This window comes from Peromyscus eremicus, chromosome 2 (genome assembly GCF_949786415.1).
Source record: "Peromyscus eremicus chromosome 2, PerEre_H2_v1, whole genome shotgun sequence".
Classification (NCBI taxonomy): Eukaryota; Metazoa; Chordata; class Mammalia; order Rodentia; family Cricetidae; genus Peromyscus; species Peromyscus eremicus.
In genome coordinates this window covers 144926399-144943575 of record NC_081417.1, presented here as the reverse complement: position 1 = coordinate 144943575, position 17177 = coordinate 144926399, and the positions used below count along the sequence as shown (strand labels likewise).

The window sequence follows — 17177 nt, the reverse complement described above, 5'->3', positions numbered from 1 at the left end:
CCACCAGGCTCACACCTCCCTCCCCCAACTCTCTGGAATGTATAATTATCTGCCCGGGGGGTGGGGGTGGGGTGTGTGTGTAAGTGTGTGTGTGTGTAGTCACGTGGTTATAAAACTACCCCCCCCCCAGTTCCCCCACCTGTGTCTGCTTTGGGTACCCGCATTGAGTCCTCAAAGTGCAGGATCCCAAATTCTGGGGTACTCAAGACTTCTAGGGCAAAAGACTCCCCATCTCCAGATATGTGTATGTGGAGGGGGTGTCAAGTCTCAAGGTTCTGGGAAGGGACACCCCAGAGGTGTCAGAGACCAGAGCAGTGGGGGAGGGCGGGAGCCAGGGCCGGAGGGAAAGGGAGGGGTAAGGAGAGAGGGGAGGGGAGGGGGCTGCCCGCGGGGGGTTGGGTCATTGTCTTTTAGAATTTGGGAGCCTTTGAAAAGCCGTGGGCCCTCCCACCGCTATTGTGCGGGGGAAGATGTAGCAGCCTCTTCTCCGAACCACCCCTTTGCCTCCGGACTTCTCTGGGGCCAGCAGCCGCCCGACCTGGGGCCCAGGGCCACGGGCTCAGCCGACGACCATGGGCTCGGTGTCCAACCAGCAGTTTGCAGGTTCGAGCTTGCGATTCAGCGGGCACACCTTCGGGGGTGCAGGGCGCCCAAGAGCTAAATAGAAGGGAGGTGGGAAAGTGTCCCACGGACTTGCCCGCGGGACCCCCAAGTCCCTGCGGCCTCCTCCTTCTTGGGGCCATCTCTGGAGCAGGGAACCCTGGTGTTCCAGTGGCTTGTGCGCCGAGCCTATGGGGGCGGAGGGAGAGAAGAGGAGGGGCCTGTCCCGCCGCGTGTGCACGGGCAACATGTTGTGGGAAGACAAGCAAAACTTTCGGGGCATCAGCATCCTCGGTGTAACCTTGGGAAGGCAGCCAGGACAGGTTCCTTCTTCCCAGCTGTTGGGTAGCTGCTTCCTCCTGGGTGTCTATCTGCGGGCTCGACACCGACATCTCCCAGACGGGTCCCCAAGAGGGCCCTGCGCTTGCTTTGCCCCCAGCTGATCACCTGGCCCTCCCTGTCTCCAGGTGGCTGCGCCAAGGCAGCGGAGAAGGCGCCCGAGGAGGCGCCGGCTGACGCGGCCCGGGCGGCAGACGAGCCGCAGCTGCTGCACGGGGCCGGCATCTGTAAGTGGTTCAACGTGCGCATGGGGTTCGGCTTCCTGTCCATGACCGCCCGCGCCGGGGTCGCGCTCGACCCCCCGGTGGACGTCTTTGTGCACCAGGTGAGACTGATTCTGGTAACTTTGCTAGAAAAAAAAAAGGAAACCTGGGAGTTGTATGTAAGGGCTTGGCTGATGGCCGCCCCTGTTGGATTGGAGGAGATAAAGGACCCTCATTGTGCGTCCCTACCTCTGCCGGGACACCCCAATTTTGAGTTTCGAGTAACTACGGTGGAGCAAGGAGGAGGCATCACTGATTACCAGCACCCCTCCCCGCCCCCTTCCGGGAACCCCTCCGGCTTACCACGTGTCTATTACCTCTTTCCCCTGGGAAGGGAGCAGGGGCCAGGGAGGTGACCCCATGTGGCAGAAACTAAGGTTGTATTGTGCTTGCCGGTGGGGGAGGGCGAGCAGGCCGACCAGGGAAGCACATGCAGGGCCTGAGCCGGGCGCTAGCGCCTTGAGTCCTGAAGGTCTGAATGGAGTTTTCCAGGGCAGGAGGGTGTGGGGAATTTGCCACCCTACCTACGGGCATGAACCTGTGGAGTCAGGTTCTTCTCCTGTTTTAAGTGCAGACCGCAGCCAGGTGACCACCCAAAAAGCCAGGTCCTGTGGCCAGTGTAAGTTTGGCAGATCCCGGAAGGATCAATGTGTGGGCTGAAAAGCTCCCCTAGAGGGCTGGTTACAATTCAGGACCGGCAGGCTCCTCTGCTGTCCACCAGGTCTTGCCAGGAAGGAAAAAACCGTAAGAGCCCAGGCCTTCATTCCTGGCTGGGCCAATCTAGGAGACTTGGGTCCGAGCAATCCCAAGTTCTCAGTTAAAGAAGGGCAACGCTGTGGGAGTGAAATTCAGTGTCGAGGGGCCAGGCGGTGGAAGGAGGCTGGCCTCTGGCCCTATTCTCCTCAGCTTGGCATTTATGGCCCCAGACAGTCATTGATTGCTGTCCCTAACATTCCTAACCCTAAACAAGGAAGGGAGTAGAGACCTCAGGTTTCCCTCTTAACATGCCTTTCCCTCTCAACATCCTACGGGCATTCAAGCGGTCCCCCGGCCTCGGGTGGGAAGGAGGTTCCCTCTTCATTTGGTGGTTAAGGCTGGACCAGGAAAGAAGAAATTGCTAATCCCTGGCCCTGGCGCTTGACACCCGGTCCGGGCAGGGAGGGGTTACTCCAGGGAGGTTAGCTTTAGGAGCTGTGGGGGAGGGGAAAGGAGGATGTGGGGATTAAGAGTTGGAGCCTGAGGGATGGCGTTCTTGAGGGGGAGGGGTGAGGAAGGAGATGCTGGATCGACTGGTTGGAGGCTGGTGGCTGCTGTGAAGACTGAACACTGCCCTCCAGTCAGGAGGTTGAGGAGGTGAAACTAGGTAGATTGGGGTTGAAGGAATTTGGGGACCAGCTCTTTGCTGTTGGTGTACTAGGGTCACTGGGCTTCTGGAACATGAGTTTAAGGGACCTGCAGCAGTACCCTTAGCTACTTACTTGAACTCCCCCCCCCCCATCACTACCACCAGACTGCTGGTTTCTGGATGGTGGCTTTGTACCCCCCATCTCATTTACATATGTGAATGATAACCCACAGGAAGTAATTGTGAGAGAGAAGGGAATTGGCCTCTTTAGATCTATTAAATCACTTTATTACAGGAACCAACTCTGAATGGCCCTCCTCAGTGGGTGGCAAGCCTCCCCTACTCCTCCATTTATCTGATCACAGAGATTAAAATCTTTCCTGGTCTGGAGATGGGCTGGACAGCTTTCCCAATTTTGGGAGGCTGGGATATAAAGTAGGTACAAAGCTTTCTTGACTCCTTCCAAAGGCTAAGTAGGGAGACACTAAGGAGAATGTACCCTCTGAGCTGAGGTTCACATTGGTAGAGCTGTGCCTCAGACTTAGTCAGGATTCATAGCAGCTGGAAAGCTAGGGTGTCACTGGAGGAAAGCATTGATTGTCAATACAGACCAGCCTGGAGATCTCTGTCCACCGCCCCAAATTTGCAGTTTTTCTGTGTTTGGTTTTCTATTTTCTTTCTTTTTTTGACATATGATCTCACTGTCTAACTGGCTGGCTTGGAATTTGCTCTGTAGACCAGGCTGCCTCTGCCTCCTGGATATTGGGATTAAAAGCCAAGGCTCCTGGCTGGCACTCCCTACTCTGTAATTGGTGGTTTACCACAGCCTGCTGCTGGTGCTCGAGCTGGTCCCCACTCCAGCATCGTTTAGGCTGGTGACCCCAGTTATCTCTTGCCGAAGGAATGTTGTAAATAGGGGTTAATCTCTAAAACTTGTTTACTCAGAAGGAGAGCGTTCACGAGGTAGAGAGGGTAAGAAATCTTTAATGGAACTTTTTGTTCTGGCGATGGGGTAGGATGGTGTGGAAGGGAAGAATTGTCTCAAGACAACATTTGTCACCCATGGTAAGGGAGGGGATCCAAGAATGGGTTGATAAGGTTCCCAACACCCTGTTAAAGACGTCCTTGTGCCAGTCCACATCTAGGACTGTCAGGAAGTCACCTTAGCCGAGTTGACCTACAGTTGGGTGACATTCCTTTGCTTTGGCCTCTCTAGTGTCTGATTTGCATACCCTTCATTCTGTTCCCAGTACAAGAGAAGGCTGAGGGTGAGGGGCTACGACACAGCTTTCTCTAATGCCCATTGTGATCAGGCATAGGTCTTTTTAAATCTTGAAATCTATGTCTGGAATTGATGAGTTATAAAAACCAAACGTCGCCATATCTTGTCCAGTGTGCTTGGGAGGCAGAATCACTTCTACACTTGATCTTAGCCAAAAGGCCAAGAAGCGATCAGAATCACTTCTAACTGAGAAACAGCAAGATAGTCATCAAAGTTGTTAGGCGCTGCTGAGCACTTGAAGTTTGGGTTTAACTCTGGTTTCCTGTGGCTCAAAATGGAGGCCACCAAGATTTGTAGAAAGTGTGAAGTACAAATGTATTGGTTTTCAGCAGCTCCTCAGAACATACTTTTATGTTTTTAAGGTAGGCTCTTTTGTAGCCCAGGCTGGCCTGATCCTCCTACCTCTATATCTCCAGTGTTAGAATTATAGGTGTGCACGACCACCATCTAGCCCCGATGAGTTTTTATTGGCTTTTTGGCTTACAGGCAAAGACTATAAAGAACTAAGTTGGGTTTGGACAAAAATTGAAGCTAAAACTGGTTGAGCCACAATGGCTGGGACTTCAGAACATACCTGAGGGATGGCAGAGAATAACCTGAGGGTCTAGGTTCAGACAGCTGGGTTGCGGGATGTGTATAGGCTCTTGGCTTCGTGGTTTATTACACTGCATGCCCAATGAGAATGCCCTTTCAAGAGAAGAACTTGACGGTCTGGGTGATTTTTATAGTACATTCTTGATCTTAATGAATGAATATGGAAAGGAAAACAATGAGATGGAGGTGTCAGTGTCTTGAGGACCTTGGAGGATCAGGAGTGGAGGCTCTGTCTTCCAGAGGAGACAGGAAAGGCTGTAGGTGAAGCTGCTTTCTTTCTGGGTTGATTAGGATATGGCCTGGCACCTTAGAGTGTGCTGTGAGTATTTGTGGGGTACATGTTGACAGCTCACAACCCTGAACCCCAAACTTTGGCTTCATTAAGTTCATCTTGGAATCAAAACCAGGACACTACCTGTTATTTCCATGTCAGTATGAAAAGGTGGCTTAAAAATACATTTTTTTTTGTAAAGTTGGTATAAAGAAGTCCACGTGTTATTTTGGCATTTTTGAAATATTTGGCCTCTTTCTGATGAGGCATGCTTCCAGAGAACGTCCTGGGTAATGCTTTGCCACCATCCCAAGCAATGCTTCCAATATGGTAAACTTTGCCTTGTGAACCTGTACTATATCAGTGGTTTTCAGTGACTTGGTCCAGGGTATAATGCACAACCATTGCTCAGACATTCCTAATCAGACAGTTTTAAACTTCATATATGGCCGGGCGGCAGTGGTGCACGCCTCTAATCTCAGCACTCGGGAGGCAGACCCAGGCGGATCTCTGTGAGTTCGAGGCTAGCCTGGTCTACAGAGCCTAGCCTGGTCTACAGAGTGAGATCCAGGACACCAAAACTACATAGAGAAACCCTGTCTCAAAAGAACAAAACAAAACAAAAAAAAACCCTTCATATATGAATTTTTTTTTTTTTCTCTGGAGAAATCACCACCTTCATGAAGAGCAAGCAGCAAGCAAGCCTGTGTAGTCCAAGTCTGGGAGGTTGGAAGTTGAAGCAGGAAACGTTCATAATTGTACATACCCTTTAAGCATGATTTCTTGTTGCTGTTAGAAACCAGTACGGTGGCTATTTCTATGGTTTTGGCACAAACTCCAGGGAGCTCTTCATTCCCCTTCCCACCCTGCACTCCTTGTTCATGGCTTAGGATCAGGGTTGGATGGGAAGAAAGCCCCATGTCCTTGCAACTCCAGCTTCTTGGAGGATGAAAAGGACCAAGAAAACCACCCTGAGGAGCTGAGGTGTCAGGGCTGCCACAAGTCCCCTCGGCTCAGAGCCTCACATAGGCTGATGCACCCTCTGGTGGAGAGCTGCGGAGGAGCATCTGGCCTGGGCCACTGAGCGGAGGGGGAATGGCAGTCAACCTTAGCCTGGGGACTTTTGTGATACCAAGCTCTGGGCCTCTAGCAGTGAGGCTTGGGTAAAGCTTTGACACCAGAGTGTCACCACTGTGTCGAATCTCTAAAATTAAAAGGTGTTATTTAGGAGTTTAAAAGTATATCTAGGAATTGGGTCTTGCTGGCTAGAAAAACCAGGCTCGTGGCAGTCAGCTCAACATTTATTTGTCCCTTCTTGATACTGTGATCAAGGTGCTTATTTTTATCTGAAGCTCCTATTGGAGCTCCTGTCCCCTCTGCCTGGCTCTCCCAAATATATACTTGGCTAGTCTCCTCACTTCATTAGGGTTTCTGCTCAGATTTCTCCTCTAAAGGACATTCCTAATCTTCAAGGCATTTATGAACCTTCTGGTTGTAGTGCCACGTGGGTTTGATAGGAGTATTGGGCACCCTGCGGTCTAAAGTAAACATTGATAGGCATTTTGGCTACTAAACCCAGAATTGGTCACTCAAAATTGGAATGTCCCCAGGGTGCTGGAGAAGAGAGAAGTCCTAGTTTTGGTCCTGGGCATCTGGATGAAGTACGATGAAATTCTCCCACAAAGAAAGAAACAGTGAAATGCTGTGTGCGGGCTGGAAGAGGCGGGACAGTCGTAACGGAATCCCAGCCTTCGCTTATTTTCGGTCCACGTTTCTTAGATGACACAGTATATGTGGGTTTAGTCAAGTGTCGATGCTGGGGTGGGGTATTTGATGTGGGGGCAGGTGGGGATTCGTCCAAAGAAGCAGAAGCCAGGAAGTGCTGTAACTCACAGGAGCGGCACCAGGGAGGAAATGTGGTAACTGTTTGTGTCACGCTCCCCCCTTACCCCCCCCTGCAGTGGCCCAAGCAGGCTGTCCACCTGACTCACTTCAACAGGTTGGAAAAGGAAAATGGGATTCCTGCCCCGCCGCCGCCTTCCCGTTGAAATATTTATCTGCTGCGGGGAGGACTTGACAGAAGGCCTCCTAGGGGAGGCATCCTCTTTATTAGTGCATCCTGAAGGTACAGGGAGGGTAGCGGGCAGAGAAGATGGCTGTTAGTTGACTAGCAAACTTCCCCTTCCTGGAGTCTGACTGGGGAAGAGGTTCTTCAGCCATTCCTCGCACCCTGACCATATTGTAGAGGAAGGAAGGAAGGAACTGGTCTGCTTTGAATGTGGGGGAGGGTGGGAGAGAGCCATCCTAGGGGCATCTGTGCCTTGGAACTCCAGGAATCCGACCACCAGAACCAACCAGTGTCAACCCTTTGTTCCCTGGGGCTGGGCTCTATTGGGGGAGCTCAGGCCATGCCCCTCCCCCCCCAGGGCCTTTTCTTTTTGGAGGGGATGGGGAGAGGGGCGGGGCCCTGCTTTGTGTGTGGTTGGGGGTGGTAGAAGAATTTTCAGGCTCCTTTTAGATGCTGGCCCTGGGAGTCTGGCTTGGTGGGGCTGCACACTGATTACCTATCTGATAAGAGAAGAATTCAAACTATGTTTTAGAAAGGAGTGGGGGAGGGGAGGGGCAGCCACCCCTGGAGACCACCACTTTAAATCCTGCCTAGCCTTTATGTTGAGGTGCTTGCCGGGGCGGTCTTCAGCAGATCGCTGGCGGTGGAAGGGCTGGGGGTTAGTCAATCTCATTGCCTTACCCATTTATACTGCCCCCCCTTGGTCTCACAAGTCCTGGAAGAGGGATGGTGTTGCTCTCGGGAAACTGGACCTCAGAGAGGGGCTGTTTTTTTTGAGTTCCCGAGAATGGTTAGTGATAAAAGCAGAGTTAATCTGAGCATCCCAGCACTTGGCTCTTACTGGTACCCTGTCTCCATCTAGCCTGGAAGGAAGATAATTGGTCCTCCCTCAGGATTTTACATGGCCGGTGAAGTGTTAACTACTTTTCATGTGTAAAACCTCACATCATCACCATAAAATCAGTATATACTCCATTTTACAAATGAGCAAGGAGGGAACAGGTTCCTAGACTCAGTTCTTAACCAGTTATCTGCTGGATCACAGCGGGACCCAGCCTAGGCAGGAATTGCCTGGGGAGAAGGCAGCTGGTCTGGCTCCTCCAGGACCTCACTAGCTAGCTCCTCTTGGTTTTAGGGTGGTTTCTGTGCAGTTGGGGCAGAGAGGTGGGTCCTTTTGAACACTGTATTACTTTTATTTCCTTTTAAGGTTATCCCCTCTGCTCACATCAAATTGAGGCAGTGGGTTAGGAAGGCACCACACCCTGGATGTTCCTGTGGATGTGAAACACTAGGGAGGACCTGGGTAGAGTATGCTTAGCATGTGTAGGGCCTTGGTTTAAATCCCAAGCTCCCTTTATAAAAAGTGAAAGAATGTATCTGGAATACTTCTGTGATGTAACAATTACAAATAATCTTAAAGTATTTGTTTCAAGCTTAGTAAATCCATGCCCATCAGAATCTGGACTTCACGGTCTGTTTAGGTCGAAACGTTTTGCTTGCTTTAAGATGCGTTCTGTGGGCCTTTATCTGTTATTCTATCATTCAGGAGACTGAGGTGAAAGATCTCCAGTTCAAGGCCAGCCTGGACTACATAGCAGGATAAACACTGCTTAAAAAAAAGCAGATCTCTGAGTTCAAAGTAGTCTGGTTTACATAGTGAGTTCTAGGCCAGCCAAGGCTACACAGTAGGACCCTGTCTCAAAAGAAAAAAAAAAAAGGAAAGGAAAGAAAGAAAAAGAAGGAAGGAGAAAACCAGTGCTTATCTATATTTCTGAAGAATCTTAAGGCCTAGTTGATGAGCTCACATTTATGAGCATGGAGGATGGATATGGCGCCCAAGCCTGTGCTCTTCACCAACACCCTTGATGGAGGTTTGGTTTTGTTTAATATCACCTAAATTAAAACAAAAGTTAGGTTGGGGGGTGGTGGCACACACCTTTAGCAGAGGCAAGCGGATCTTTGTGAGTTCAAGGACAGCCAGGGTTACAAGAGAAAACTTGTCTTGAAAAACAACCCTCCCCAAAACCAAAAAAAGAACCCCAAAAGTTAGAATGATTGAGGAATTTGTGTCTCATGGCTAATAAATAGTTTTTTGTTTTTTGTTTTTCTAGAGTCCTAGTGTGAAGTATTCTACCAACTAGCAGAACTTGTTAACACTCTCTGACAGTCCTGGCTAGATGCACAGTGGTCCCTTTTGTTTCTCTGAACTGAACTCATTTACTTTATCTTTGTCCCTCTACCCCCACCCCGTGTGTGTGTGTGTGTGTGTCTGTCTGTCTGTCTGTCTGTCTCTAGATAACCCTGTCTGGAACTCTAGGTAGACCAGGCTGGCCTCAGATACACGGCCTTTCCTGCACCACAAAGCCCGGGTCATTTACTCTCTCTTTGGGGAAGTGAGATCCATTGACTGCTACACAAGCAGAAGCATGACCGTTGAGTCCTGAGTCCCACGGTGATTTTCTTGGTGATGTAATTACACACTGAATCTCTCATTCTGGTTTACGCTGTGGTAAAGACTGTTCTGTTCCTGAGAAGGGCTGGGAAGCGCTGTCTTCTGCACTGATAAACAACAGAGCTGGTCTGTGGTAAGGCGGCGGCTGTGTGCATAGGGCTTCTGGGTTCCTTGGATGACTAGGGTCCCCTCCTTTTTAAAGGAGCCGGACTATTTGCAAACTGCTTATACCTATCGGTGTTTTTCAAGTTTCAGGTAAGGTATGCAGTATTTTCGAGAAATTATTACGTAAATATTTACTTCTGTTCACTATCCTCATTCCAAATCAAACAATTTGTGATCTCTTTCCTTGTCGCTGCACACGCGCACGTGGTCCCAGCTGCTGAAGAGGCTGTGGCAGCAGCAGTTTGGGCCACACGGTTGTCAAAAAATAAACAAAAACCTAACTCATTGCCATGGAATACAGGTGTAGTTACGGCACTTTGGAGGCTAAGGCAGGAGAATCATGAATTTGAGGCCAGTCTGAGTGGCATAGTGAGACAAAAACCAGAAACCCATACTTCTTCATTAATTCATCCAAAAATGTACCCAAATGGGCTACCAAAATGAGGCGTGAACAACAAAAACTTGGCTTTTGTACTTTTTTAATTTGTGTGTGCTTGTGTGTATATATAGCACATGTACCACAGTGTACACTTGCGGTCAGAAGACCATGTCTGTCCCTCCATCTTGTGGGCTCTAGAGACTAAACTTAAGTTTTCAGGCTTGGCAGCAACTGACTTTACCCACTGAACCATCCTGCCAGCCCCCTAATAAACCTTTTAAAATATGTGTCTTTCTAGGTGTTCTGGCCTTGAAGAAAGTTTGTAGCTCAGGCAGGTCTTGAGCTGGAGCTCTCTGTGGAGGCCTCCTGGGTGCTGGGGTTGTGGGGTGGGCAGAGGGGTGTTTGTGCAGTTTCCCCCTAAGGACGTATTAGCTTTCTGTAGATTTGTCTGATTGTGTCTGACTGTTTACATTTTTGTTGTTCTGTTTTGAGACCATGCTGGCCTTGAACTTGCCTTCCTCCTGTCTCCGCCTCTCCCTGAACATTGTGACTAGTGTTGTGTCATAGTGCTGGCTTGTCATTTTCTTAGCAGTTAGGGATTTCACTCCTTCGGATGTATGTTGAGCTGGCTAGTGGTGGTGTGGTGGCGCAAGCCTTTAATCCCAGCACTTGGGGGGCAGAGGCAGGGGGATCTGAGTTTGGGGCCAGCCTGGTCTACAGAGCGAGTTCCAGGACAGCCAGAGATAGTCACCTATAGTATTGGCTTCTCCACACATTCCTGGAATCTCTTTGTGACATTCCATTTTAGTCCTTTGCCCTGAAACTGACTTCAATTTTCAGTTTTTTTGGTTTGTTTTTTTTTTTTTTTTTCGAGACAGGGTTTCTCTGTGTAGTTTTGGTGCCTGTCCTGGATCTTGCTCTGTAGACCAGGTTGTCCTCGAACTCACACAGATCCGCCTGCCTCTGCCTCCCGAGTGCTAGGATTAAAGACGTGCACCACCACTGCCTGGCGTTCTTTCATGATTTCAAATTTAAGGATTACAGGAATAGACAAATTCTCTTTTAATTTTTCCCCAGATTCAACATTTCACCCTTTTTACTGTATCCTTATCTCTGTACAGTTTTTGTTGTTTGGATTTTGTTTGTTTGTTTGTTGGTGGGGGAGGGAGTTGGAGAGAGACAGGGTAGGTAGACTACATAGTCCTAGCTGGCCTGGAACTCATCCCTATGTATATATAGGTCAGGCTGGCCTCCACCTCAGAGATCCATCTGCCTCTGTCTCCCAACAGCTGGGATTAAAGTCTTGTACCACCACACGTGGCTCAGTGATACCACCTTAGTAACCGTAAATATAGCATTAAGTATGTTTTGTTTCTGTTGAAGTATTTCCCTGTGTATTTCCTAAGAATGGAGGTGATTTCTTGCTGTTTTTAGGGTGATCCTACAATTGGATGACAGGCATGTGCCGCCATGCTCAGAGCTGAGTTTTCTCACTGTGAAATGGGAGTGCTGTCTCTTTTCTTCCTGCCTTACAGGAACAGGTTAGGTTTGCAGTTTTGTTCTATGGTATAGTAATGAAAGCAGACAGTAAAATCTTGTGTTTCCCTTTGCTAGAGTAAGCTGCACATGGAAGGTTTCCGGAGTCTCAAGGAGGGTGAGGCGGTAGAGTTCACTTTCAAGAAATCTGCCAAGGGTCTGGAATCCATCCGCGTCACTGGCCCTGGTGGAGTGTTCTGTATTGGGAGTGAGCGGCGGCCAAAGGGGAAGAACACACAGAAACGAAGATCTAAAGGCGACAGGTAAGAGCCACAGGCAGCTTGTGTCAGTTGCTGAGACTGATGTTCACTCAAGGGCCACTGGAATCAGGTTACCAAAGATAACGTAAGCTTTGGCAATGCAGCCATGGGTGGCTTGAAACTCACTCTGCCCTGAGACTCTATCGGTAAGAGTGACACTGGCTGGTCCACTGACTTTAGAAGCAAAGGCTACCGGGGTATGATGGTACATAGCTGTTACCTACTGTTCCTTTGCCGGCTTGCCGAATGGTTAGTGTTAGTATTTTTACTATGGGGCTTAAAACCTCTTAGCTCTAAAGAGGTAATATAATTTGGCTTTAAAAATTCTCTCCTAGCTGGGTGGTGGTGGCACATGCCTTTAATCCCAGCAGAGGCAGAGGCAGGTGGATCTCTGAGTTGGAGGCCAGCCTGGTCTACAGAGCGAGTTCCAGGACAGCCAGGGCTACGCAGAGAAACTCTGTCACACAAAAAGGGGGTGGGGTGGGGGTTCTTTCTTTAGTCAGGTCTGGTGGTACATGCTTGTAATGCAGGACTTGGGAGGCAGGGACAAAAAAGGACTGCCACCAGTTGAAGGCTGGGCAGGAATATATAGTGAAACCTTGTCTCAAATGAAAATAAATAGGGCTGAAAAGATGGCTCAGTGGTTAAAAGTACTTACTGCTTCTGCAGAGGACCCAGAGGAAGCCTCATTCATCCTTCAGACTGTCCTTCACAGTTGGGATCTACGTTTGTTCTCTTGGTCTTTTGAAGTTGATGTGAATCTGAAGGTCATCTAATAGATCTAGAAAAGGCCTAAGGGGAGGGAGATGCTTATAGTGATAAGCCTAGATGAGGGTGCCATCCCTTTGGAGGCTTCCAACTTCTCCCGTATGTGTCTCTCACCTTTACTGTTCTGTCTTGTACCAGGTGCTATAACTGTGGTGGTCTAGACCACCATGCCAAGGAATGCAAGCTGCCGCCCCAGCCCAAGAAGTGCCACTTTTGCCAAAGCATCAACCATATGGTGGCCTCATGTCCACTGAAGGCCCAGCAGGCCCCCACTTCTCAGGGGAAGCCTGCCTACTTCCGGGAGGAAGAGGAAGAGATCCACAGCCCTGCCCTGCTCCCAGAAGCCCAGAATTGAGGCCCAGGAGTGGGGGCTATTCTTTTGTTATTGGGGAGTTTCAAGGAGGAGGCATCAATCAGCAGGATGGAGAAAGTGGGATGGGGTGGGTTGCGGGTAGCTGGCATTGCCGTGGTTCTCAGGCCGGGGTTCCCAGTATCACCCTGTCTTCCCTTGGTGGGGGGAAAGGGAGAGTCAATGGAAACTCCAACCATGCTTTATCTACATGCAAGGGAAGGAACCTGCATGCCTTAGCTGAGGCTTGAACCCAACACAACATGCTTTTGAAAGTGGCTGGGATAGGAAAGTCCTTCTGTAGAAGGCTGTGTGATATTTCCCTTGCCAGACAGGGTGTGAAACAAGTGTAAAACCACATCAATGAACCTAACCCTCCAGCTACTACATTCTGTGGGAGGGACTCGCAGGAGCCAGGCAAGGGTTTTCTTTCCACATCTTGCTTACTCATAACCCAGTCCTGGGGTGCGGTGCTGGGAACAGTGTCCAGCAGTGGGTTGTGATGACAGGCAGAGGGTAGTTGGGCGGGGGGGACAGTCGCAGACCTGCTGTGCTCCCTCCCTCCCAGCCCTTCCTGGGCCAATGTGATTTTAATTTATTTGCGCCCTTGGGTAACTGCACCTTGGGTCCACTTTCTCCAGGATGCCTACTGCACTATCTGTGTGCGAATGACGTATCTTGTGCGTTTTAGTTTTTTTCCTTAATATAAATAATGGGTTTGTATTTTTGTATATTTTAAGCTTAAGGCCCTCATTCCTGCACTGTGCTCTCAGGTACACAAGCAATCTCAGGGATAAGTCCAAGCAGCTCCAGGTCTGCGCAGCAGGAATACTTTTTGTTTAGATCACCATGGAGACCAACCATTGGAATGCACAGCCTATTGAACTACCTCATTTTTGCCAATTACAGATGGCTTTTCTGCCATATAGTCCTTAAAACCTCCCTCCACCTTAAAATGTCTCACAGGAGGCTAGGTTTTAATTAAGCTACCCATGACTTGATCTCACTTTTTTTGGCAAAAGATAGGAAATTAGTCTACACAGGAAAAGGTGGTACAGAGATGTCAAAAGGCTGGGCCAGGTGAAAGGCACAAGAGTCATTTTCCATCCCAAATCCATCCTACGCCAGATTAGTCTAAGTCTGCCATACACAGCAGGGTGTGAGTGTATGTGTGTGTGTGTGTTGGTTTTTTTAAATGCAAATTTATGAGGATGAGGCTTTTTTGTTTGATTGTTTTTAGATACTGGGATTGAACCTTGGGCCTCATTTGTGCTAGGGTGTGTCCTGCCACTGAGTTCTGGTAAGGATGCGACTTAAGACCAACACCCTGTGTCCCACACTGTGCTGTCTAGGGATGGGGACGTGAAACAAGGACTCGAATCCTTAGCCTTTCACCACCTTGGCTTCCAGAGGGACTCTAGGAGTGTGGGCCTCTGTGGCAAGTGTCCTTTCCTGCTGCACTGTCATGGTTGGTAGCTAAAGGGAAAAAGGGGGTTTCGTTTACATGCTGTGAGATCACCACAAACCTACCTCACTGTGTTGAAACGGGACAAATGCAATAGAGCACATTGGGTGGGGTGTGTCTGATTCTGGTTCCTTGTCTCCCCCAAATGCTGCCCCCCCCCCCCAGTTATTGTAGTCGTCTGGCCTTTGTAGGACTTCACTGTCTGAGTTGGTGATTGCTAGGTGGCCTCGTTGTGTAAATATAATGTGTTGGTCTTCATGTTGTTTTGGGGTTTTATTGTTTACAAAACTTTTTGTATTGAGAGAAAAATAGCCAAAGCATCTTTGACAGAAAGTTCTGCACCAGATGACAGCATGAAACCTAAGGGTGGGGTCCTCTTCTCAAAGTGAGCCTCTGGAACCATGGTTCCCCCTTCTGTTCCCTTCCCGTCTCCCGTTTTGGACCACATTCTTTGACCTTAAAACAGCTCCTATACCATCCTCTTCTCCCTCGTAAGAAAACTTACATACATTTCCTTCTTGGAATGTCTCTACAACTCTTGAATGACCCACGTAAAAATTCTGAAGAAGCCATGAACCTTACTCACCCCTTGTTCCCAGACTCAGTCAAGAGTTTTGGTTGGTTTTGAGACAGGGTCTCACTCTGTAACACAAGTTAGCCCCAGATCCTTGGCTATCCTCCTGCCTTAGCCTCCTCAGTGCCAGGCTCACAGATGAGCCACTTCTCCCTGGCAAGACCATTTCGTGGTGTGATTCACCTTTGGATGGATCAAACCAACTTAGTTTATAACCCTTAGGTAGAGAGAAGCAATTGTGGGGCCTTCCATCTGAAGACCAGAAAAGGAATATGAATGTATAAGTCAAGTCACTCAGGAACTTAATGCCGGTGCAAGAAACTTATGTCAAAGTGGCCACAAGATTGTTACTAGGAGACGGACGAATGTAACTCCATGTTTACTGCTAGAAACCAAAGCTTTGTGAGAAATCTTGAATTTATGGGGAGGGCGGGTGGGGAAAGTATGTACTTGTCTGTCCTTTCCCTGATCCCTTCTCTGTCCTGAACTGCAGGAGACTGAGCCCCTCGGGCTTGTGGCCCCACCACTGGGGTGTTTATTTCATGGTTGATTTTTTTTTTTTTTTTCCTGTACCCGGGTACTTATATTCCTGTCGTATAATCATTTTGTAACACATGCTGACTTTCCCTTCCCTTCTTCCCTGGGAAAATAAAGACTTATTGGTACTCAAAGCTTGGTCCTCAAACTGTTCTCTCATCAGATATGTAGGCTGCTTTTCACTTCCCATAATCCCCACCTTGGATTGGGAAGTCACAGAAGCATTAAGTTTTCCCCTTCCCACTTTGTTAGGGATGAATCTTGAAAGTTCAGCCCTTGTAGCACCTCATTACACTGGATTTTTGTTTCTAGTTAAGGCCTCTTGTCCCTTACTTGGAAGCTGCCACATTCAAGAGGGGATTAGAGGCCTGGCGTGCATAAGAATGGGGATGCCTGTGCCACTGGCTGGGATGAAAGGATGGGGCCAGGGCTTAGGGCATGAGACCCCAATAATACTTTGTCCTTTACTCCTCAAAGCCCTTTACAAATCCTAATTAACCCCTTGCAACACCCCAAAAAGAAAAATGCCAGACAGAACTGGGGAAATTGAGGCCAAAGGAGATTCACTGACTATAAACCAGTATTTTGAGATACAGTTTGCTAGCTTTCTAATGAATGCTTAAATGTTTTCCAAAGGAGAGGAAGATTTTAACAGGGGAAGGGGGGAGAGAACTTGACCAGAGGGAAACCTAAGTATTAATAGAAGGTGGATTAAATAAATCCTCACACTGTTAGCAGAGCACAGGGGGGTTGTGACCCTTTAACTAATTGCACCAAAAGTTAAACCTAGCAACGCTAACTACTGGGCTTCATTGAACTAACGGGCTTCCTGAAAAATCGTATTATTAGCAGAAACTTCACAGCTCGCAGAGAGAGAATGGAAGTGTAAGACCTGGTGAATGGGTTATTCATCTCCACAGCTTTGTTTGATCACATTTCTGTTAAAATTGCACTTTCATCTGGGAAAGCTCAGGGACAGGCGGCATCTCTTCCTTGCCGGTGTCCTTGAGACTGCAGGGCAAATGAGGTACAAAGGTTCCGAATTGTGAAATTCTAGTGCAGATGCAAGTATGATTTGAAACCAATGCTAGTTGCATCAAATACAAAAAGTTCAGGGATTTGTTTTTTGTGTTTTAAGCTTTGAGAAAGAACAACCTCTTCCCAATCAGCATTACTAAGGAAAAGTCTATAGATAATACTATGTCCCCTGAAGACCATGGTAGCTCCAATTTTGTTTGGTATCCAGAAGTCCTGCAAGATTTGGTATACAGCCAACGCTTTTGATTTCTCATTTTACTTCACTATGGTCTTTTTGTTCTGTTTTTTAAATTGTTTCTATTTTTCTTTAGTTTTGAGGCTGGGTTTCCCAGTGAAGCCCATGCTAACTTCAAACTCCAGTTACCTAAAGTGCTGATTCTCCTGCCTCCCACAGCCACCATGCTCGGTTTTATGCTGGGCTGGAAAGTGAACCCAGAATTTCTGGTGTGCTAGGCAAGCCCCACCTCTGCTCTATTCCACAGCAACGGCCAGTTAGAGTAAAGCTCTTTCTGTCACTTATGTGGTTCTTGGGAATCTGCAAATTATAAACTCTGGATGTCTTAAATCAGCCCAAACAGTGACCAGAGGAAGGAACCTCCTTCTGATCAGTTAATAGCACTAAAAGGCGATAAGCAGAAATAGGTTAATTTTTTAAAAAATAAGCAATAGCCTATATAGATCAAGCTGGCCTCAAATTTACTATGTAGCAGAGAAGACCTTGAGTTAATCCTGGCCTCAGCCTCCTGAGTGCTGAGTTCAGTGACAGCGAGCCACTATTTTCCGCTAAAAGTACAACTTTAAGACTAAATTGTAGCAGAGCTTTAAAAGGAATCCAGTTCAGCCCTGCACGGTTTACGATCATAATTCCAGTAGTTGGAGACTGCGGCAGGAG

General features: G+C 48.4%; 1 protein-coding gene across 1 annotated transcript; it reads left to right on the top strand.

Moving 5' to 3' along the window:
- Window positions 1-388: 388 nt before the first annotated feature.
- Window positions 389-13220, top strand: Lin28a (lin-28 homolog A). Its single transcript, XM_059256169.1, has 4 exons — window positions 389-603; window positions 1068-1264; window positions 11373-11557; window positions 12461-13220. Exons 1-4 carry the CDS (start codon window positions 573-575, stop codon window positions 12675-12677), a joined length of 630 nt encoding a protein of 209 aa, XP_059112152.1. The 5' UTR covers window positions 389-572; the 3' UTR covers window positions 12678-13220.
- Window positions 13221-17177: the final 3957 nt, after the last annotated feature.